This window comes from Larimichthys crocea, chromosome XVI (assembly GCF_000972845.2).
Source record: "Larimichthys crocea isolate SSNF chromosome XVI, L_crocea_2.0, whole genome shotgun sequence".
Classification (NCBI taxonomy): Eukaryota; Metazoa; Chordata; class Actinopteri; family Sciaenidae; genus Larimichthys; species Larimichthys crocea.
This window is the reverse complement of record NC_040026.1, coordinates 23,245,171-23,269,489: the sequence shown is the minus strand read 5'-3', so window position 1 is coordinate 23,269,489 and position 24,319 is coordinate 23,245,171. Positions and strand designations below refer to the sequence as shown.

At 43.8% G+C, this 24,319-nt stretch overlaps 3 protein-coding genes across 11 annotated transcripts; 1 reads left to right on the top strand and 2 right to left on the bottom strand.

The window, feature by feature from the left end:
• Window positions 1-281: 281 nt before the first annotated feature.
• fbrs (fibrosin) lies at window positions 282-15,732 on the bottom strand. Of its 9 annotated transcripts, none has more exons than XM_019275011.2 (18): window positions 13,948-15,732; window positions 12,021-12,197; window positions 11,692-11,718; window positions 11,515-11,544; window positions 11,277-11,325; window positions 10,666-10,996; window positions 10,345-10,577; window positions 9,829-10,124; window positions 9,647-9,691; window positions 9,389-9,487; window positions 8,951-9,034; window positions 8,691-8,729; window positions 8,124-8,195; window positions 7,722-7,959; window positions 7,541-7,624; window positions 4,967-5,032; window positions 4,365-4,581; window positions 282-3,325 (listed from the first exon to the last, which is right to left on the bottom strand). In XM_019275011.2, exons 1-18 carry the CDS (start codon window positions 14,251-14,253, stop codon window positions 1,711-1,713), a joined length of 4,008 nt encoding a protein of 1,335 aa, XP_019130556.1. In that variant the 5' UTR covers window positions 14,254-15,732; the 3' UTR covers window positions 282-1,710. The 9 variants fall into 9 exon arrangements, with proteins under 9 accessions (XP_019130556.1, XP_019130557.1, XP_019130558.1 ...); XM_019275012.2 differs by having other exon boundaries at window positions 7,722-7,956; XM_019275013.2 differs by having other exon boundaries at window positions 8,951-9,019.
• A 1,475-nt stretch (window positions 15,733-17,207) lies between these two features.
• On the bottom strand, window positions 17,208-19,096 carry mrm1 (mitochondrial rRNA methyltransferase 1 homolog (S. cerevisiae)). The gene has a single exon (XM_019275004.2). The coding sequence runs from the start codon at window positions 18,847-18,849 to the stop codon at window positions 17,662-17,664; it is 1,188 nt and encodes a 395-aa protein (XP_019130549.2). The 5' UTR covers window positions 18,850-19,096; the 3' UTR covers window positions 17,208-17,661.
• Window positions 19,097-20,189: 1,093 nt separating this feature from the next.
• On the top strand, window positions 20,190-23,761 carry chmp2a (charged multivesicular body protein 2A). The gene is made up of 6 exons (XM_019275031.2): window positions 20,190-20,354; window positions 21,814-21,981; window positions 22,066-22,245; window positions 22,334-22,464; window positions 22,667-22,728; window positions 22,828-23,761. The coding sequence occupies exons 2-6, from the start codon at window positions 21,814-21,816 to the stop codon at window positions 22,947-22,949; spliced, it is 663 nt and encodes a 220-aa protein (XP_019130576.1). The 5' UTR covers window positions 20,190-20,354; the 3' UTR covers window positions 22,950-23,761.
• Window positions 23,762-24,319: the final 558 nt, after the last annotated feature.

Here is a 24,319-nt window from a genome sequence, read left to right as displayed (position 1 = left end):
GTAATTTTTAATAAAGCATTGACAGAAATTAAATTTAAAAAACACTGGTTACAGCTTCTAAAATGTGAGTTTGTGCTGGTTTCTCGCTCCGCTCATAGTAAATGTCACATCCCTTAAGCTTCGGGCTCATTTTTTGATGTTTTGATGCCAGCTTCGTCTCTTAGAATTGTCATATTTCACATTTTCCAATGGATTCATTAAAAAAAAAATTGTCAGATGAATGAATGATGAAACAGTCCTAATGTTAAAAAGGCTCCGAACAAAAGACCCACACAACAGAGTAAACAACAATTCATTTAATAATTAATCTTTGTGGTCTCTAGGGGAGGGGTTTGAAAGGTATAAAATGGTCATATTAAAATAATCGACCCAGTCTTCTCCCTCTCAGGATACCCACTGTCTAGCTGTCTTTTGACACAAGTACATATATTTTTTTTTCAGTTCTTCAGCAGATGTCCCACTTATCCATGTATATAACTTATTCTTGTTGATGAAACAACTCGACAGTTCAATGTACAAGGCTCCCGTAGTCCCAAATGGATATAACACACAACCAATGACACACAGGCGAACCTCCCTCTCGGCATGATAAAGTCACAGATGAGATCCTTGAAGAGGCCGGAGGTTGCAATGAATGTTCACAAGCGTCGAAAGTTTTCCGTGAAGCAGAAGCCTTTTGCTTTGTCGTTTGCATGATTCGAAACAGATTACTACCCGGGGAGAGAGTACTGGTTGATACCCGAAACAAAGACAAATAACATAACAGTGAATATATTTATTATTATAGAAGATAATTAATGTTAAGAATAATAATTACAAAGGCAATTTCTCTAGACTACTATAATCTGGTCCTGCACATATAGTCGAGAGGAGACTGGGAAACAGTTACAGGAAGCTCTAAAACGCTGTGTTCACTCACACAGTGTAGCACAGTTCATTTTGCCATTCATCCTTTGAAAACAAAACAAAAACAAACAAAAAAAAACAAGCCAAAAAACAAACAAAAAGGTTGAATCTCATAATCAGTGACGCTGAGGGGTTCGGGTTTTAGATTTTTGGGTAAAGCAGGAAACTGAGGTGCGATGCTTACCGGTCTTCATTAAATGGTCTCATCAGTAATTTGTCTTTTCACAAGGACAAAAAGACACAAAGACAGAACAGAAAGCACCACTTTACCACTGTATCTCTAAAGACCCCCGTCCACAAATACCTAATCAGGGTTGATTTATGTAGAGGAGGGCTTTATCATATCCCATGAGTTAACCAAGCTGAGGATGAACTCCTGACATGTTTTCACAGTGTACATCCCTCTGGAAGTCATTTCCAATCCGCCCGGAGAAGGCTTGCTCAAAAGCATGGATCATAATTCACCTGACAAATGAAAAAAAAAAAGAAGCTGTCCTCGGCCTCTTCACACAGCTTTTCAACATCGACTACTGTAATAACCAACAACCAGTAGAAAATAAAAATACACCAAGGATGCACAGAAACCATGTACCTTTAAATTGCACTGATAGAACCATTGCGCATATTCCACATCTTGCACTTCCCTCCCTACCGTCACCTCCAGCCGGTCCTGGTGACTGCAGCTGGTTTGGTTGTGTAACTGGGAGGGCAGGGTTATTAGTCTGCAAGAGGAAAAGGGGGCAGGTTGAGAGCAGCACAGTGATCCTGACATTTCCCTTAATCTCCTCCAGTGTTGTCCCTGTACTATCTGGACTCTCCGTCTTTGTGGGCGCTGTACAGTGCCAGATCACCTGGCCCTCCAAGTCTAGAACTGCGGGGAGGCGTGGACGACCGGCTGGTGATGGACGGAATGAGTGGAGGCGGCGCACCGACTGCCAGAGCGCCCACCAAGCCTGCAGGGGTTTTTGCCAGGATGCCATTGGGCACGTGGTGTGGGTTCAGGTGGCCTATGCGGGCGTAGAGGCCAGCGTGGTGCTGGGAAGCAGGAGAGGCTCCGTGTTGGAGCGAGTGGGAGAGAAGGCCAGGGTGGAGCTGCTCCAGGTGAGCGGCAGTAGCAGCATGAGAGGGGCTTGAGAGGTGAGCGCCAGCAGGGAGGTGTGGGTGCATCCCGAAGTAGCGAGCCCGCTCAAAGTCTTCCCTCAGGATCTGGGCACGCTGCTCCTCGTCGATCAGTCCTCCTCCTGGGGGGCCGAGGTGATGAGGGCGGTCAAAGTGATGGGCCATTAGGCCGAACTCCTGGCGGACAGCAGAGGTGGAGGCAGCAGAGGTAGATGTCGGAGGGTGGTGAGGGGCGGCTGCTGCGGCTGCAGCTGCTACAGCTGCAACCCTCTCTGCCTCCAGAATACGCTGATGCTGGAGCAGTCGGGCCAAATGTGGATCGGATCGCAGGGCTAAGTGAGGGTCAGACCGAAGTGCCAAGGTCTCCCTGCGATGCTGATGATGTTGCTGCTGAGCCGCAAACTCCCTCCAGGGGTCCCAGGTGAAGCTATGCGGACCCTGCGGTGGTCCTTGACCTGGACCGTGGAAACGTTCCCCTCCTGGACCCATTACCAACCCAGCACCTGCCGTGCTCCCCAGATACGCTTCAATGGCCCTGGAGCGGTCCAGCAGGGAGAGGTGTTGGTGGGAATTGTGGTGGTTTGGAGTGTGTGACATGAGGGGAACACCCGGAGTGGGAGTCAGTGATAAAGAGGAAGAGGAAGGGGTTCCAGAACTAGGGTGGTGGTGTGGATGGCTGTTGGGCCGGTCAAAGCTGTGACTGGGTGCTGTGTGAGGCAGGGTGATGGGGATGTGCTCCGGCTCCTCTTTCCGCTCCTCTTTGACTTTAACTGGCGGGAGGAGCAGCGGAGGTTTGGAGACAGGCGTCGGGGTCCGGTCAGACTTCTTGGCCTGAGACAAAGAAGTGACAGAGGCAGAAGCTGCAGAGGAAGAAGGGAGGCTGCCGTCTCTTTGGGAGTGTGAGGGCTCGCTGTGGAGGCTGTGTGTTGTCGGGACCGGTGGGCGGGGGTAAAGGTCCAAAGGAGATGGGGCTGATCGGTTGGAGGGCGGGGGAGTAGCGAGCGCAGAAGATGAGGAAGACCGCGGTCTGTCTCTGTCTGCTACTAAAGATGAAGAGCCGAGAGACAGCCCACGTGAAGACACTGTTGGCAGCGGCCTCTTATCTCCGTCTCTGTCTCTGTCTCGCTCACGTTCTCTGTCTCTACTTAAGCTGCGTGTCAGGTCCTCGATAGGCCCGCTGCTCCCCCCGTGGGCACTGCTGTGACCATTGACGTGGGAAACTGGGGTGCTACTGCGAGGCTTGAAAGACGGGGCAACTGGAGACATTCTCACAGGTTGTCGGCCATACAGCATATTGTCTCTGAAAAACAGAACATGGACATCGTTCATAACAAACACTAACACCATGCAGCACTTTGACTACATATGAATAAACTGTGTGGCAGTTTCAGATGCATGTCACAACATTCTGAACGTATGAGCATGTTTTTGTGTTTGTTTGGTTTGTCTGGCAGTAAAAATGAAAACAGGAAATTGAGAACGTGCAGGTGTTACTCTGCTTTTCCTGGTTTGTAGCCGTCGGTTCATGTTACAATAATAAATAAAAAAAACCTTAAGAATCCTGTTTTTGCTGTTTTAGGTTCTTTTGGGAACTGAATGCAAAAAAAGTCATAATTGCAGCTGCAACTTTATGTTTAATAATCTACTTTTTCACACTTTAAGTTTCTTTAGAATACTGATTACTGGTTCCACCCAGTCTTGCAAAGTTCCCCTTTGCAACAACATGACCTGGTTTTGATAAAAATCAACAAACACGTGTTTTTTTAACTAACGGCTGCTTTATGCTGAACTGTTGACAACGTTTATAATCGTGAAGTTCTACTATGACAGAGAGCAATGGGATTTATTATTATTATTTATTAATTATTGAAATTTTGAACTGAAAATTAAATAATCTAATTCGATTTATTATTAATTGTACCTTGAATTAACTAAAAAACTATTTACATGGAAGAACTTGATGATAAATTGTTTTTTAAAAGAACCAACTGGTAAAAGGTTTCCCCCTGTGGCGTCACCATGAAGAACCACTTCAGGTTCTAACTCAAACCTTTATTTTTAAGGGCGTACTTCACTGACTGTTTAGTGACAAAAATACTAAATACTACAAAATGGCAACATCTTAAACTGCACTTACAATAACTGCTGCATCCTGATAGTATCACGCTTTAATTTGTCAACAAAGGGTTTTAAGATGCAGAGATACAAGGGCAAATATTTGTTGTGTTATCTATTCTGTGAGGGTTTTATTAATTTGTTAATTTTTGTCAGATCTGTGAACTGACTGCTAACACAAAGACAAACTTAAAGCCAGTATTGAAATCAGCTGAACGTCACACCTGTCCTTTTCGTCCTTGATATGAGGGATGTCTCTCCTCTCTCCTTCCTTCCCTCGATCCCTCTCGTCCCGCTTGTCCGCCCCTTTAGCCCAGCTGGGGCCAGCAGGGAACCCAGATGGACCACCGTGTAGACGGTTCCACGGGTCATGATGGTTAGGGTTGGGTAAACCTCCGACCACATTCGCTGGCGAATCTTTCGGGCCAAACACAGAGCTCGCTGTGGACCAGAAGGACATTTTTTTTGTTAGAAAACAAACCAAAAAAACAGAGTGGTTCATGTGTAGAAGCGATGTAAACAACCCTGAAAAACATTCAAATTAAATAAGTTAGAAAACAAATAAGTCAAATTTGCATAATTTCCCCCAGATCTTGTAGTTAGCATCTAATATAATCCTAACGAGCATGATTACAGTTACAGTTCTTTCACATGATTTAAACTCAGCGTGCACAAAGGAACTCTTGATCAAAACAAGTCGGCCCTTGCTAAACGATCACATCTTGTAACCCTTTAATTAGCCCTGAACACACAGTCTAGTTGTTGCAAAACAGCCTCCCAATAAACCATTATTTTCTCTGAATTTGCATAAATGTTAGCTCATTACTCAAGTCGATGCATCCAGTCCTGCACACAGCATGTCCCTGACAGTGACAGCTGAGCTGTGGACGTGCTATAAGACAGGAGAGAAGAGCAGTGAGTGATGACAACCCAACGCCGCCTCGGCCAAAGTTAACACAAGATTATCCTGCACAGAGGTGGAAGTCGATCTGCGCATTTCATCTCAGGAAATCAAGAACGGTCAGGTAACAAACGTCACTACACCGAGGGCTTCAAATTTTGTATTTTTGTAACTTTGACGCTGCATGAATTTAGGCTGTTTGGTTATAGGTTACATACCTGATGCATTAATGAAACGTTTGTAGAGAAAACGTGTTTACTGAGCAACAGAGTGTGTCGAGTATCTGCACTCAACGGCCTCTTCATTAGATACACCTGTACAACCGAATGTCCTAACACAACAATCTGCCATAAATCTGTAAGAATGTTCAGTTTTGACTGACACCGTCAAGTCAAATACATGTTTATTACTGAGGCTGCATCATGTTGAACTGGACTGGAATATTTTTACCATTTACATACATGACAGAGCCAAAACTTTACACACCGCTCTCAATATAATGCACCCCAGTTCAACATCACCACCCACTACAGCCTCAATAATAAACATGCAGTAGAAATATGACCTCTCTGACTGTGTCAACAAAAACTGAAGAAGTATACGTTTCATAAAACCAGAATTCATGGCGATGAAGTGGCCGGTGAGTGTATACGGGCACCAGGATTTCTATTAAAAAAAAAATTTAGACACACAGACTGAGAGCAGAGAAAAAAAGGGAAGGAAGATGGGCCGTGTTAAATCTCCAATATTCACGTATGACTTCAACAAGCAGATCTCAGTTCCTCACAAAACATCCACTGTAGTTTTCTGAGAAAACTCAAACGTCGACATTTATTTTTTCCTGGGAAAAGAAAGTGTTGTTAGAGTTTTCTTTAGGCCGACGTCCACAGTTCCTCTTTTCAGTAACAGTTAGCTTTACAACCCAGACCACACGATCAGCTGCTGCATGTAAATGTTCAGTAGAAGTAGCTACAACCTGGATCCGTGCTTTAACATGGCAACTTTCCTGGCATTCATTTCACTTTTTTTGCGACCGTATGATCTTATTTTGCAAAATGCTGTTTTAAATTTGAAGTTCTTACAGCAGAGATGTCAGATTTGTTGTGGAGGGTTCAGTGGAGGCCAATGCAAAGTGTATAAAATGTGTTAGGCACGAGGGGGCTCGTTAATTTGTGCATAACAGGGTTTGTACAGCTTTTACAAAAAATTCCAGACTCTCGAAGCCTCTATCGTCACATCTAAACTGTCAGTTTACAGAATCCCTTTACACCGCTCTGTGTACCGTCTCTGACTGTATGTTCTGATCATGATTATTTATGCAAGTTTCCAGGAAAAAGGGATTAACGAAGGACTTAAGGCAAACAAATTAGACGACAGTTGCTTGACTGTGGAGATGAAACACGAGCATTTTTGTACGAACCCAGGCATGAAAATACAGTCTACGCACGTTTCCAACAGGCGTGATTGATGACGTCAACGAGGATACGTGCAACTCGGCAAGCCACGACAAGCTCGTCATTAGTTTTTAAGGAGAGGAGCTCCGATGACAGTAAATGTCCCAATTTGTGCGTTTTACTCCCCCACTCACACAGACGCTAAACTAAGTTACACATTTAAAAACATTTCATTACGTCGTTAAGAGAACAACCTTTTTCGCACCCTCTGATGTATTCGAAGGCAACCAGGCAACTTTTCAAAGTAAACTAAATATTCTTTAACATGTATATACAGACACAGTTGACCTAAAGACAGAGCTCAGACACGAGTTGGGACTTAAAGGATTGGTTTAGATTTTGCTGTAATTATTTCTCTTGTCCATCCTGGCTGTGCGTCACCCCTTTGTAATGCGACTGTGCTCTAATAGATGGGGGACAGAATCCACAGTATTGTGTTGTTTAAAGTTCAGCTGCAGCAGTCTGAGTAAGAATTATCCAAAGTGGCGGCCTTTATAGTACAAATGCCCGTCAGTGTGCTTCATTATTGTGACGTGGCAGGGAGAGCTGAACTTTACAAAACATTTTTTAACTGTGCATTCTGTACCGGTAGCATTAGGAAGGGATCATTTCACATCCAGTTTGCAGAGAGGACCAATAACACCGTCTTAAGCCCTGCGTCTTCTGGTGTCGCACTCAACTTTTGTCACGACACGATGCGACACAACGTCTTTCTGCTGTTTACCTTCTGATTGGCGCAACAACAAACAAGTTATTGCTGCCGTGCTACCAGAGATGTAAAATCCTGTCTAATTGATTTATTCTGACACAGTGTGATAAACCACTGTGTAGTGCTTTGGTGTCTGGTAAGCCTTCACAGATTTATTATTCAGACTGGACTTACTGGATCCAAAGGAACCTGAAGCTACATGACACCACCAACGCAGCCGGACAGAACACACGCTTATTCCTCTGACTCACATATAACGTGCGACGATTGTATAAAAATAAAATCTGAACCCATCCTTTATGGTTTTTGTTTCAAGACTAGCGTCACAAGACTGACCCAGTGTTGGGCTGCCAAGTCCTCCAAAGGCACCAGAACCGAGGGCTCCCAGCGGGGTGAAGGGCGGGGATCGACCGTATGGATCTGAAAAACATAAATGCAAACAAACGTTCATGGAGGTCAACGGACAACAAACTTCTGGAGTGGGTGAATCAAATGTGTCTTTTTGAGACGCTCTTACCTAAGTGTGCAGTTGGTGCGAGGAAGGAGGAGTGAGGCGTCGATGGAGAGATGAAAGGAGCTGAGGACGGATTGACTGGCCCTAAAGGAAAGACTGACTGACTGGGAGGTCTGGTCAGATCATGAGTGGGAGGCAGGGCTCCTCCTATGGGCCCCAAGGGGCCCAATCCCCCAGCTCCAGGAAGACGGGCCAGCAAGTCACTACGGAAGTCCAACTTGTGAGGATCAGCCTGCATCTGCTAAAAGGACAGAGTAGAAGAGTTAACCAGGCGTTTACAAAGGGGTCGCAGCACTTTCCTACTCTCGCTGGGATAAAAGGACTTTATGATTTTATTCTCTCGACTGAACTGAACTTACAAATTGGGGGAAATCACAGGACACGGTTTCAATTCGGGACACGTACCTTCACTTTTTTCTGATGGCTTAGAATCATCCAGGCCACGTATACATGCATAGCACACCATTTTCCTGGTTTCTGCACAGCACAAAAAAGAAATCACAGAGGTTTACTGATGTTATTCCATGATTCTTGCATGTACAAACTTTAAAGCCTTTGCACACAGAGTCAGATGTTGTTCCTGTTGTTCAGAAAATGTCTCATCTAGCCTCTACACAAGGTTGGGGTTTTTCCAGCTGGAGATAAGGTTACTCGCGAGAGCTCGAGTTTAAAGTTTGGGAAAAATCAAAAGGGAAAAAAAAAAAAAGTCAGTGAAAAATGCATGAGCAGGGAAACAAGAAAATCATGGAGGGAAGAATAACCACATACATTTTACACGGGGTAATTTTCTGTGTCTGAGATATCTAACTGGGTGTGCAAGGGCAGAGAATAGACCAGTAGCAGTTGAGATTACAAGTGAGATTAGTGCAAAGAGTGAGTGAAGCAGTGAGAAAGTAAAAAAAAAACAAAAAAACAAACAGGCTGAAGATTTTTAAGGAGCCATGGGATTCAAAAACATCTGTTTTTGCTTACATTACTGATTTTCAACGATGTCCCAAATGGATCAGTTAGCTACAAGAGAACAGAAGTGTAAAACCACTTTTAATCAACATCTCTCACTCGTTATCAGGATTAGTTTTTGCACTCTTTACTGCACTGACTAAAGCCCGCGTTGCAGCACGTTCTAGCCTAAACTAGCTGTTACACAGTTCTTAATGCAAACAAAAAAAAAAAGGACATCTGCTAGAGCAATGATGCAAACGTCAGACTCTTAGTGAGCGTGCTGTCCTTACCCTGGGGTCTTTGGGCTGCAGGTGGTGAGGCACGACCCCAAGTCGTGCGGTTATATCCGGACCCGTTCCCTGAGGGACAAGAGGCTGTCACAAACACAGCACAACAACATCAGCCACAGCCTAATGATCTCCAGCTCTACAAATGATTGGCATTCTTTACTTTTTCAGTGTCATAAGTACAGCTTAAATTAAAGTAAGAAGGTAGAGTCAGCCCCTGATGTGAGAAGGGTCAGTGCTCCTCAATAAATTACCCCTCCAGCACCTGTGACATTGTCTGGGAAGTCCTAATTGTCAGGAAACGCTTCATATTTAAATCCAGTGCGTCACTCTAGTCAATGCGGAGACAAAAATTACACCAGGTAATGCGAGATGTCCCCTGACGTCTTGTTGGACGCGCTGGAGTAATGAATACGAAGATGTCAAGAGAGTTTTTCTCACCTTTGGCTGAAATGCTCCAGTCAAGGAGCTGAAAGGCCCGGTGGGAGGAATCACAGGCTGGATACTCGGCACTGAGGGCGGCGGGTATTGTGGGAAGAACTGCCATGATGCAGAAACACACACACACACACACACACACACACACACACACACACATATATCTTTATCATGAAACAGCTGGACATCTCAGCTCCGTTGTTTAATTTCCTGTAAATTATCATCACCTAAATAATCAGTGAGATTACACAATGTACTCACAGGGTGTCGGTACAGCCCGTCCATTTTGCCGGGATACTTATCAAACTGTTAAAAAAAAAAAAAAAAAGGACACAAGCAGCATGTGGGTTAAAACATCTCAAAAATCAACATTCCAGCCACGCTGGAATTTTAAGTACGACACAGATGTTCGGAGAGCAGCAGCGAGAGAGAGACGATCTCACCAGAGGCGGTGCGGTGGCTGTGGGGTGCAAGAAGGGCGTGAAGTGGTGAGTGTGCGTGTGTTGGTGCTGGTGGTTGTGCTGATGGAACTGGAAGGCCAGGGGCGGCGCCACGCTCTGCTGGTTCTGAGACGCGCGGCCCGATGAGCCCGGCGTGGAGCTCGATGCCGATGGACCGCCGGGAGTGGAGCGTCCCGCAGCCGCTGCGTTGTTTTCGGCCCCTGGGACGCTGCGTCTGCCCTCGCGCTCTTGTGAGTTCAAGAAGTGGGAGTTTAAGTTATGACGCATGATTTCCTGATCTGAGGGTGCCAAAGTAAAAAGGAGAGAAAATAAAGAGAGTTATTCAAAATAATACATGAAAATCACACCACAGATGGCTCTTAGTATAGAGTGTTGACACGTTATAGTGTTTTTTAATCTGCTTCTTATTCAGTCTCTAAATACAAAGCAGGACAACATTGTGTCTGTTTTGATGTGATCGTCAATACATAACTTCCTCAAAACGCCTGTTCACTGTACCTGCTGCAGTTGAGTGGGCAGGACCTTGTAGCAGAGGCGGAGGAGGAGGCAGGCCAGGCGAGGGTGTGAAGAGGGGCCCAGAGCTGGCTCGTGATGGAGGCCTGAGGGGCCCTGAAGATCCTGAGCCCCTGAAGGGCAGCGACACACTGGTGGAGGGAGTTGGGGGGCGCATGGAGGATGAGGAAGGCGCGACAGATGAGGCAGATGAGGGAGGTTTGACTGGAGTGCTGCTCCTGAGGAAAGACAGAAAAAGTTTTGATTTGTCTTTTATACGACACAAAATCATTTAAAAAAAAGAGAGAATAATAAATGTCCTCATACCTGCTGTAGATGGGGTGAGATCGTCCAGACAAAGTGAGGAAGGGTTTGGGTTTGGAGAGCGGCGAGCTGCCGTTATGGCGGCTGCCGTTACTGCCGAACGGGACCCGCGGGACTGAGGTGACTGGGGAAGGCAGGCAGGGGAAGGGGGCAGTAGAGGTAGAAGAAGAAACAGGCTCTGGGAAATGCTGCTCCAAGCTTTTCTCCTGGCTTCGCTCCAGGCCGGATACTCTCGGGGTCACCATCAACCTCGAGACTCCGCCGCAACGGGCCGGTAGAGGCGGGCAGCTTTTGCCCATAGTTGTGCCCATCGTTGAGGGGGTAGGCTCCACAACTAAAGAAGAGAACATCTTTAAGTCTTCACAACTCAAAGGATAGTTGAGATGTACCCTGAGGCATGGAAGCACTAAATGATCCTTCATGTCATATCACTGAACAGGACAGTACGCTGTGTGTTCTGCAGATAATTCAAAAATAAAAACAATCCTCGCTGACTTCACTCATTTTCTGTTGAGATCTAAATATAGGCCCGTTGACTGACGCATCATTGTTTTATCAACGTGAAGCAGCAGTAAGAAAAGAGAAGTGGATGGGCAGCAGTGAATTGCTCATACCTTTCCTTGTACTGACTGTGAAGACCGGGTCCATGTCGTTGTCGGAGGCCTGGACAGGGACACAGAACATAATAATCAGTCTGTTACACGACCGAACAACATCTTTGAGTTTGTCTTGTTGTGTTCCTGTTCCAGAATATTTTTTAAATCATTAACAGTGCCACCTACAAGTGTCACGCCTTCATTACATAATAAAAAAAGCCCTTAATTAATAAGATAACGCTTAAGGAATACATACCTTGTCTCCGGTATCGCTCTCAGTGTCACACTAAAAGAAGACGGGGGAGAAAGAAAAACAATCAGATTTGCATCTATTGGAATATTTTAACTAATGTACGGTTTTAAAGCAGCTTGCACGACGCTGCAGGACACATCACAACGTTGTTTTTGCTACAATACAAGAAAGGAAACTTACAATATAGCCAGTCTCCAAAGGATGTCCCTAAAAAAGGAATACAAACAGGTTTTAAAAAGGAAAAAGTTTAGCGATTAAACTTTAAAGTAGAATGTGTTTTCCCTCCTGGCTGCACTCCTTCATGAGGAAAAGCACGCTTGAATGATCGGCGTTGTAAACCAGTTCTACGAGGTTATTTTCAAAAGCAGGATATACAGATCAGCAGCACTACACAAATGTAAACATCACTATTTGATTAGGAGTTAGAGCTCCATATCTGAGGTGACAAGTTGAAGGTACGTCCAACCAAAACATAATAGCACAGTCGAGTCGTAAACTCAGTGGTTCACCTCTATCCTCCGTCTCTTATTTTTACTCTTGTGCAAACAGCTGCTGGAGTAGCTGTGCGGGGCTCCTTCTTCCGGCTCGGACAGTGGACCTCCGCCGTTCTCCTCCGGCCCCCTCTTCCCCTTGTTCCTTCTTCCTAGCATATCAGTGCGCTGACTGGGCTTCAGAGAGCAGTCCATCTGAGGAAGAGAAGAAGAGAAATTCAAATCAGTGTTTACATGTCCGCCAATAAACATGAACGCACGCCTGAGGGTCAAAGACCACAGGCCAGCTACGTGCCGGTTAACATCCCAACAGACCTCATTTCTGCACAGTCGGAGTGATCGCAAAAATAGAAACACCAGAATGATGTAATGCAATACAGCAGCCTGCACGAGACGGTTACTTCAGCTGTTTGTGTGTAGACTCAAATTATATGGTGTGTTTGCAGACTGACTCACAAAACGTGACTCTAATATTCTTAAAAAATATCCACAATATAACATAAACCCCTCAGACAAAAACACACAAAGGGACGGTTGTATTGGAGGACAATGCAGCCCATAGAGGCTCCCATCGTTCTGATCAATTATCGCTCGCACCATCTACCCCGGGGGGTCAGGAGATAAATCTGAGAGCTGGTGGGAGATGACAGACAAGAGGAATAAATTCTTTCACCGTTTTCCGGTGAAACACTCAGAAGTGTTACCTCATCAGGACTCCAAAACATGTTTAAATTAAATTTGAATTTCGCCCTGAGCTGTTTGCTAAAAATGCCGAGAACCAGTGAGTTACACGCAAAGCGGAGATCTTCAATGAGAGAAAAGGTGAGTTAACTGTTGGTATTAAAGTGAAATAACATCTGTGCTGTTGCTGCATTTGTCCCACAACTGCTCTGTGGGTTTAAAAATCCAGTTGGCAGATAGACGTGCGTCTACCAGACAGAATAATCCTTCAGATTTATGAGGTTTAAATCGTTTATTATTGCGGCTAAAACAGATATTTGCATTCTGACTGAACACAAAGGTCGCCGCGGCTCGTCTGTCCGGCTGAGGGAAGCGCTTTTAAATAATTAAATATCTTTTTTTTTTTAAAGAATAACCGAGGCCGTTACTGACGTTAATAAATTCAGGCAGGAAATTTGAAATTCGGAAAAAGGAAATTGCCACATTCCACGAGTAAACACCACAAACTTTTTTTTTTGGTGGTAGCAGTCTCAGACGGTTGGTATTCACTCATTCATTCGAGTGTAAAATCAAGTTACCCCGAGAGAATAGTGGAACTGTATGTGCGGGTAACGAGGCAGCGTACTGACGAGTAATTTGGTTTCCTGCTGTGATGCCATCAGACCCACCCTGAAGGGCACGATAAATCAATATTAAAGATTGTTCTCTCCTCATGGGAAGGCTCATGTGAATGTCTCTACATACATATGTACACGTGATGTATTTAAGCTGTTAAGGGCATGCCGGAAACTTCACATTAGCCAATTTCCTGCCTGTTTTTTTTTTTGACAGATAGACACCTGATCTGAGCAAGTCAGGAATGAGAAGCATTAGGCGAACACAATACATTATTTTTTCTCGTGGATTAGTTTTCCTTTCTTTTCTCTGAAAAGCCATTTGGCAGCTCGTCAACACCTCAAAAGAATTAGTACATGAATAATTAAGGCCTCTCTCTGGAAACCATCACAGGGATGCCTTGGGGTTTTGGTGTGGTCGGCCGCTCTCATGAGTGGATTTGCTGAGGAATGGTGTCAGGAGTTGAGGAGTTCAATCTCTCACACCTTCAGCTGGAGGGATGAAGGCGTGTGTGATGGGAGAGCAGTGCAAAAAAATGGGTTAAGTTTTAATTCCACTGCTCTACACAAGCCAATCAGTCCAGGTAAATTAAAAGGAAATGCCACATCAAGCAGTGATCCATCACTTTGTTTGTGTCAGAGACATTTACCTCCAGTGCCTCCAAGCTGATGAAGCTCGCAATAGCGAAGCCATCAATGATGTCTTCCTCGCAGGACACAGACTCCCTCTTCCTCCGTCGTGGAGGCCTGTGTCTCCCAAAACCGGGCCGGCACTCTCTGCCACCGGGACCCAGCACAGCACTGTTCGTCCCACAAGCCTCCCGATCGGAGCCCGAGGACAGGGATGTGGCCCGCTCATGGGCCAGGTCCACTCGCCTCCTCCGCCGCTCCCTGTCGCGCTGTGAACGGGACCGTCGGCTCTGCCTGAATCCAGTGCTCCGGCTCGGGCCCTCCATGTTCCAAACGGCACCTCCTTTTGTAGCTCCAGTGAGACCCCAAAGGCACTTTTGTTCAAGTCCACCCCGCGGGTCCGGTGGAGGAAGGCACCGAACCGCAAAATAAAAACACCACCAAAACACAGGCCCTCACGGAGAGGCTCTGCTAAAATGGCGTTAATGGGAACCAGTGGCTATTATTCACCGTCCTTTGACAACAGCAGTCTATCGGCATCGGTGCCTTCTTTCTTTCGGCGGAATTTTAGTGTCATTTCAAATTAATCTGAACGCGAATCCACATTTTATAAAACGCAAACAGACAGAGACACAGAGAGACGTCAGGACACAGCAGTTAGCTTTTAGCTGGCGGAGAAATTCAACCCGACAACCACAACATGAGTTAAACCGCATGTAAACAACACAAAGACAAAGTTTGTGTCACTTGACAAAAGCAGGTACATAAGATTTCTAAATTGAAAAACCAAACCGTTTAACCAGGATTTAAATAATTTCTGCACACGCTGACGAATTTACGGTTTTTTAGCTCACTAACCCGGGATTATAAGACACTATAACACGTCCTATCCGTGACATTACGGTGGAATATCGCGTGTTAAGTGTCTAAAAACGAGTAAAAGCGAGCTAACGTCGGGTCAAGTAGCTTCAATTAGCTCATACTACTACTCTTACTACTACTACTACTGCTGCTAGCACGGCGGCTAGCTCGACACACCGCACATATATGTGTATTTATATTTATATAAAGCCGAGCCACCGAAGAATAAACCGATATTCTTTTAAAAACACGTAACGCGTGAAAGAAAAACGCACTAACAACGTCTGGATAACGTGAAACAAACTGACGGCCGTTAGTAACGGCTGAATTCAAAAAAGACGTAACCGTTAGCGCTCGAGCTAACTTAGCTCGAGCCGAGCTAAAGCAACAACCGTCTTTTTTTTTTTTTTTTTTAATAAAAGGAGGAATAATTAATTTTATATCGTAGCCCTGACACACAAAAACTTATTTTTTTTTTTAAACAGAAGTCTTCTTTCGGTCCACCTCCATCATAAAGGAAGAAAAAAAAAACCAAGGCCCAGATATCAAAGCCTCGGTGTCGATTTCCATAAACGAGGGTGTCGGCCGAGCCCCCGTTGGGCTGGGCACAGCTCCTTCATGCAGCCCTGCTTTTTTTTTTCCAAACAACACTGACTGTTGTATGTAAATCCAAAATGTTTTCCGACGTTTCCTGCTCGATTCTCAGCTAAATCCCCCAGCTGTGTGGTTAAATATATGACGAGAGAGAGCAAGCGGCTCCAGCTGCTTCCCCCTTTCACAAGTTTCCAGTGAATTGGAAATTTATCGTGAAAATCAGGGAGACACAACCCTTGTCAGCCGTGCAGTGCATTGTGTGCGCCGCTCTTCTTCCTCAGCCCGAGCGCTGTCTGCTTCGGTAGCGCTGCCTGTGCGTGCTGCCACCCTGTGGAAACACGTCTGCCCAGAGGTTACAGTGAGGGTGCCAGCTCCACACATAAAGGGTGGTTTGTTTATTATAGTGTGCCAGCTCCACACATAAAGGATGGATTGTTTATCATAGTGTGTCATTAAAACTCACTTACATAGATAGATAGATAGATAGATAGATAGATAGATAGATAGATAGATTTTATATATATACATATATGTTTAAACATACTGGAAAAAACACAGGCAGTAGCGATGAAAGTTTTGAAAGTGTTGCTTAAACATTAAGACATTATGATCCATGTGACACAGTACATGTACATTAAAGATCTATAAGATACATCCAGAAATTTTTACTGGAGCTTTGAGAAAACACCATGACGTCAGTGTCAGGAACAATACTTGTGCAACATCCACTGTGCCTGTTTATCAGTGTCAGGAACAATACTTGTGCAACATCCACTGTGCCTGTTTATTCTCTGTTTTATAAAATACCATCAGTCATACTGTCATACACATACATACAATATCCAGGTACCTCATGTACATAAGTACAGGAGTACAGGGTGCAATCTCAACCGCCTTCACGCCAGCAAGACCAAGGAGAGCAAAGATGCCTCAGACCGCACCGGTGAACTTCCAGGGTTTGGATATGGAGATGGTGGGAGCGTACAAAGACCTCAGTGTTCACCTCAACAATAAACAACACAGACGTCCTATGCAAGATGGTCAAAGTTGTCTGGAGTGTTCAGGACTCTATGCAGTCATGGAGACTGAAAAAATACTCAACAAACTTATCTACTACATAACCTACCACATGAATAATTAAATTCAGCATACTTTACGCCTCCATCCTCAGGTGACCTTAACAACTGTCGTTCACACCAGACCGGTGTGACCTTTACAGCTCAGACGATAGTCATCACAACAGCAAGGAACACTAACAAAGCAATAGAAAACAATTAATGATCCCACCAAACTAAACACCTGGATCTCCTTTACCAGTCAGAGCTGTAGAAGCCTCTTGGATCAGACATGAAATGTCTTCACAGATCTACAACAAGTTTGTGAAGTGTACACAGTGATTTTTTGCATTTATATTACACGTGTACATTTAATCATTTAGTCCAGTTGTTGGTAGTGCGAGGAGAGGAGGACCACTCTGAAGAACTTGGTCACTTCTTTGTTGCCTCATGCAATGCACATAGCCAGCTAAAGAAACAGTTTTTGCCAGTTTCCTGTGGAAGAACTTCACCGTTCTGCACTGATCCCTGACCTCGACCCTCATCCAAGGCCAAGGAGTATAATTCTGGTGGAGAAACATCACATCTCTGTCTCAAATCTAACAACATGGACTCTAAAAACATCCCACTAGTCTTATAAAAACTGAGCATGTGTAATTTAGATGCAATTATAGATTGTTAATTCCCAGAAACAATCCTGAAAACATGACCTCAATAATGTGTGTGTGTGTGGAGATATAAATGAACAGGCAATAACACAAATGTACATCAATATGATCAAGTATTATTTTAATTCAAAATCTCACAACAAGAGCATGAAAAATACATTTATTACATAAGGCCAGTAGCACAAAACACAGGCAGACATAACTATAATAATATCAGCTAATTCAAGTGAGTAACAGAGCAACATTTTTAAAGGATAAGCCTGCTGTTATTCTAGATTTTTCTTACCATCTACAAAGTACTCTATCAGAATTAAACAGTGCTTTTGATGGAGATTATTTTACTATTTGATGCTCTAGTGAGCACTTACAGAAAGAAATACCAGGCGCTGGACACATAAAACATTAATTTAATTGTTGATTTGGGGCCTTTGGCTCGTGGAGTTCGTTGACAATAAGCAAAATATAGAATATCATCAGCCTTCTGCTTTGTTGCCCTGGCTAATTCTCAGTTACTTCGCATCTTCGGTTTGAGAACACAGAATATTTTTGGTGGTTATCATCTGGTCGACCTCCTGGAGGACAGCAGTGAGTGCAGCAGGATGCCTGTGGCTACAGAGACGTTGAGAGACTCTATACCCGGGAACAACTCTCTGCCAGCAGGGATGGTGAGAAGGGTTTGGCACAGAGAGAGCAGCTCCTTGGACAAGCCTTCCCCCTCACCGCCCATCAACAGCAACGTAGGTTTGGTCATCTGAAAGTCTGAACACTGGGTGACGGGAATGTTTGACTGCTCTGCTTCAGCTCCCACTGTGCCGACCACCTGCCAGCCCTGTTCCACCTTTGACCTGAGCATATCTTCAAGGTTCTTGTACCCGTACACCCCGATCACCTCCATGACGCCGGAGCTGGCCTTGCTGACCACCGGAGACAGTGGACAGCTCGAGCGGAGACTGCTGGCGACTCTGTCCACACCAAGGAAATAGGCAGAGCGCAGGATGGCACCGAGGTTCATCGGGTCCTGAATTCCCTCCAGGACAAGCCAGAGAGGGGTGTTGTTGTTTCTTTTGGGTGCAGAGTCGCTGTTTTCAGTGAGATAATGCAGAGGACTGGCTTGCAGACATACTCCTTGATGTACTCGCCCAGAAGACATCTTGTCCAGATCCTTCTTACTGACCCGATGGATGTGTACTCCTCGCCGATGAGCCTCCTCGCACACCTTTAACATCGAGGCCCTGAGAGAGGCCTCTCCATCTTTTACAAACAGTTTGTGGGCCTTCCTTCTACCCTGAGTGAGCGCCAAGACGCAGGGAGCGATGCCAAAAACAATCTCATAGTTCTCTACTTTGGAGTCCGGTGTTGACTTCTGTTTCAGCTGCCTCTCCCTGTCTGCGGGGAAATCCTCTATGCACAGCTTCCTGAGTTCAGACGACACCCTGTTGTCCTCACCCCTCCTCTGATTTGGCTTCTGCAACACCGGGATGTCATTCTTCCACGCTTTACTCTGACCTGACCTCTCACGATGCTGCCATCCATCAGATGCAACAGGTTTGCGTTGGACACTGGAGGCAATGGACACTCTGCGACGCCTCTTCAACGCCGTGCTGTCCTCTGGACACAGGAGAGTAGCTGTAAAATGGTAAGAAGCAAACTGTGAGCCCCCTCTTGAGATTAAACCAGGCTTCTGCAAGCTTCTAGTCCAAACAGAGAGCAACTTGTGCTGATGCAAAACACTGAATATCCACATATTGAGACAGGTGGGTGTCCAAAGGCACTGTGAAGGGCAGCTGGCTCAGTAATATATGGTCCAAATGTCTGAGAGGTCCATTAGTCCACAGAGGTATCTCACATCTCACTGAGTCTCCATCTGTCTGTTAGTAAAGGCAGAAGTGTGTCTGTTCCACCACAAACACCTCCTGTATGTCTCCATAGCTGCTGTGTTTGTGCCCTCCACATGAAATACGCACGTGCGTAAAGCAAGAGAGATTATAACCGGATATCAAGCGCGTTTACCTGCAAAATAAAAGCCTAACTTTTGGCATGGTTGAAGAAAAACAGGAAAATCAACTACTACAACTGTTTTGTTTTGTTTTTTACACTGAATAGGAATGGGAATGTGCAATGAACTACTAATGCGATGGAGCATAATGCAGCTGTATAATAATAAATATACAGTATACAGCAGGCATGTCCAAAGTATGGCCCGGGGGCCAATCACAGCCCGCGGTCAGATTTCATGCGGCCCAAAGCTTCTTTTTTTTTTTTATGAATATATATTATTTATGGCCTGCTAGGCTTGTCAGATAATGCATGCCTGGAAGATCTGGATTTTTTATGTTTGACATAATGAAGCATTTGGACCTCCATATCTGTAGATATGACACAAAATATTACTTTTTTATTTTACTTTTGTTAAAGACAAGAGCAAAAGTGACACGTTTTAAACTGAAATGTTAACAGACTTTGTTAGTACTCATAATAAGTCAGGTTTAGAATAAATGAATCGGCTTAATTCAAGTTGAACGTGTTCCATATAATTTATTCTTTGTTATCTGAAAGAAAGGCAGAATTAGTTTTTAGATTTGTTCACGCTCGATTGGCTTAGATTTGGTTACAATGTCTTTTTTTATTTTTATTTTATTATTATTATAAGTGTTCACTTAACATCAAGTAGGCTCTTCAAACTGACCTTTATTGTTAAAAGAGGGCTTTTGAATTTTACAAACATTTGGAAGTTATTCTGGAACTGTTGAGGAATGGATACATAGAGGAAGCAGTGGGAGAATAGTAATGAATATCAATTTGTTTGGAAATAACCTTCAGTGCGCAGTAATTTGTGACAAACATATATATATATATATATATATATATATATAATATATTATATTATGTATATATATATAATTGTGACATTGTATGTAGCTTTTATTGGTAATTTTTCCATTTTTTAGATGTTAGTATTGTTAATATTGTCTTGGACACCCCTGCTGTAAGTTCTTATTTCATCCACATCAACAATAAGGGTTTTATTTTGAAGGGCACAGGAAGTTGGCGCTTATGACGCCAGTCAATCTGACGTCTATTTTTTTTTAAGTAACGTCATTTCCCGGAAGCGAAACTATCGCAACACGGAAGTGAAGGAAAGAAAACAAATAATCGTTTAAAAATTTGTCTCGAGCTGAAGTCGGAGAAAAACACCTGAACACCTGGAACACCTGGATCAACGTCTGTCCGCGCGCAGCACACGGCACGGTGAGTACAGACACGTTGCCGGGGTAACAGGCTGAGGGTAAAAGTGAAGAGCTGGGGCAGAAACACAAACTGAGACACAACAGGCCTCCACAGGCTGAAACAGACACACACTGAACAACACCTGTTTGAAATATCTTTAAAATATATTTAAAATCTGTTTAAAATCTGTTTAAAATCAGTTTATTCACCGGCGACACTTCAACTTCTTCAACTTCTCCATGACATCACACACAGATGAGTCATGACACAAACAAGTGATTAGTTCAAGCTTTAATTAGTCAGTTATTTTTTGTCATGTGATTGATTTTGTACAAGAAACAGTCCACACACTTAAAAATATTCAGTTTATAGTGATAAATGGTTAATTGGTCTGTAACTTAATCTATTAATTAGATATCAATTAGTTAGTTAAAGGTCCAGTGTGTAAGATGTTTTCATTAGTGTAAAGTGTAAAAAACATAATATATATGTATATTTACCTTTTTATATGTTTATGTCTACTTTTACCTGTCAGCTCCTCTGTTTTTTTTGTTTTTTTGTTTTTTTTGAAAAATATTTTTATTACATTTTTTTTCAAAACACAACAAACTGCTCGGACAAGGCAGACAAAGACAAAGACAGTAAATACAGAGCATTCAAACACAGCGAGGCTGCAAGGTGCCTGTTAGACAGTGAGCACTTAGAACAAAGTCACAGACCAGAAAAGCAGATTGTTCTTTCTAGCAGCAAAAGTTTTGTTTTTTACCTGTGCCTGTGTCTGTTCATGTTTGATGTTTGTACTACGAGAGCAAAGTGTAACCGGAGTCAGACTCCTCGTGTGTGTGCACATACCTGGCGAATTAAAGTGATTCTGATTCTGATAATATAATATAATATATGTTTTTGTTGTCTTTAAAATGAGCCCTTTATATCTACAGAAAGAGAGCCGGTCCTTTAACACACTGTTTTTTAGTGCTAATATTCTTTCCCAGACAGGTTTATCAAGTTATTTAACAAAGAAAAGGAATAAATGAAAGAACCACTGGAGTATAATTTACTAGAGTAGTTATCTTCAATCTAAAAACACTGAATAAATCAACAAATGTTTCAAACCATTTAGCTCGGTATCACCTAATGATTCTTTTCATTTTTGATTACCTGATTATTTTCTTAATTAATGAGACAAAGTAACTGTCTTCATGTCATGTTCAGACTGACCAAAGAGTCCAAAACCAAATAATGTTCAATTTACAACTCAACTCAGCTTTATTTATAAAGCCCTTTAAAGACAGCCACAGCTGACACAAAGTGCTGTACATAAAATACAACATGAAATATAAGACAGTAAAATAAAGAAAGAAAACCACATTCGAGGAGCAGGAACCAGATAACAATTTGTATTTCGCTCGATAATGGACTTCGGTTCTCAGTGGATTTTCTGTCAGTCAACCAATCGATGACTGGTTTTCTTTCCACACAGATGGATTTCCTGTTCGGGAGGAGGAAGACTCCGGAGGAGATGCTCAGGCAGAATCAGAGGGCGCTCAACCGAGCCATGAGAGAGCTGGACCGAGAGCGAATGAAGCTGGAGCAGCAGGAGAAGAAGATCATCGCCGACATCAAGAAAATGGCCAAACAAGGACAGATGGTGAGACGCAGGAGAAGGACGCTTGTGTTTTTATGAGGTGGAAGAGAATAACGTGTCCTAACTGTGATGTGTGTGTCTGTGCAGGACGCCGTCAAGATCATGGCTAAGGATTTGGTCCGCACGCGGCGCTACGTCAAGAAGTTCATCATGATGAAAGCCAACATTCAGGCCGTGAGTCTGAAGATACAGACGCTCAAGTCCAACAACAGCATGGCGCAGGCGATGAAAGGCGTCACCAAGGCGATGGCCACCATGAACAGACAGGTCCGTCGCTGAAACACACCGCGCGACGGGAACAAACAGTGTTTGGTTTCGTCTTGTTGTTGACGTTTTTTCAATCCCGTCTCCACAGCTGAAGCTGCCTCAGATTCAGAAGATCATGATGGACTTTGAACGACAGAGTGAAATCATGGACATGAAGGAGGAGATGATGAACGACGCCATCGACGACGCCATGGGCGACGAGGACGACGAGGAGGAGAGGTGAGGGACCGACGACAAAACGACTGAAACATTTAATTTCACATTTGTTTTACAGACTGTGACAGACATTTAAAGATTCAGCAGACAGGAAGGAGCCATCAGAGGAACATGTAGTGGCTTTGTTAATCGATTGGCTGTTAGACTAGGACTATGATAGCCTCTTCTAAATCAGTGTGTGACTGTGTCTCTGCTTCTCGTACAGTGACGCCATCGTGTCCCAGGTGCTGGACGAGCTGGGTCTCAGTTTGACCGATGAACTGTCAAGTAAGAACCTCGTTTGTCTCCACGTGCTCCTTTTGTCTTTTGTTTGGTATTTGACATCTGTTATATCATCGAACGCTCCATCGCGTGTGTCCGTTTCAGATCTCCCAACCGCCGGAGGAAGCTTGTCGGTGGCTGGAGGGAAGAAGGCCGAGCCGCAGGCCGCCCTGGCTGACGCAGACGCCGACCTGGAGGAGAGGCTGAACAACCTGCGGAGAGATTAAAACACACTGTAACTGTCAGAGGAGCACGCTGTCGGCTGGAGTTAATACAGATACAAAACATACTCGAATCTCTGTGTTTTAGATTCTTACGAAGGTAAAACTGGCAACAAAACACTATCTGTTCCAGCAAACAGTCTGTGTTATAAAGGTGTATGGCTTTCTGTTTGACGTGTTTTCATTTTGTGTGTGTGTGTATTATGTATTTTATCAACAAGAACCCAACAAGGATCATTAAGCCTTAAAGGGTCGAGCAAATTCTTGCCAAATCACCCAAATTCTCTGGAAGTAAAACGTGTATTTTACAGTCCATGTAAATACTAACACCTCGAGATGTTTTCACAATTTAAAGGAACACTAAAGAGCCCAAATCACAGTTGGTAACAGACATGAGTTGATGTTTTATACACAAATGTCAGCGCTTTTTGTACATCAGGCTGGTTTGATGCTATTTGTAGCCACATCATCACGTAGAAAACACAAAGTTTCAGCCCTGACATATGTTTTCTGATGCCTTTTTTTAAATTTTTGTTTATTTCCGGGAGTTGTCGGGGGGCCAGCTGAAGACGGTGTGCAAAGTGTGTCAGCATCTTTTCTGTCTGAATTAACTAATAGGACGGTTTGTTTTACAAAAATGTATAAAGAGAGAGAGGTTTGTCCCGCTGACTCTTCACCAGTGGAAAGATGCTCCTGTTTGTCAGCAGGATTTTCACCAAAATGTTCATAAGGAGTCGGTGTTTCTTTTTTATTTTTGAGAAACTGTCCTGTTTGTTTCGCTTTTCTTTATTCAATAAACTTTTTTTTTCCAGATTTAACTAACTGGTTGTCTGATTAGAGGAGTTTGACACATGAACAGGGCTCCCTGGAAAACAAATCTGTGCAAGCTCGACTTTAAATATTCACGTATGTTAAGTTCAGTCTAGATTTAGATCAGCAGGCAAGATTGAGGACTGATATTTGTGTTGTTGATTTTCAGACAGCAGCAGTTAATGTGAATATTAAAAACAGATTAAATGAACAATGACACCTTTTGTTCAAATAGCACTTGCCAAAATTATTTATATAGATGGCAAGATGAGTTTAAAAATTAAAGTTTTGAAGTTTAAACATTAGGAGCCTTGATATAATTCAGTTTTTCCGGCGTGCAAAGCGCCACTTGCATAATGTGCTCCTGTAGGTCTGCAGGTATGTTGTCCAGCCTGAGTCAGACTGATGTCATCAGGGTTATTCCACCTGGAGATCAGAGACTTCAGATTTAAAGTGCAGACTGCATTCCAGACTGAGGGCGTGGAGCCTCAGGACAAAGACGGCATTTTATCCCTAACAATGGAGGAGTGATCGACTCTTTCAACGTACACATGAACCTTTCCTTC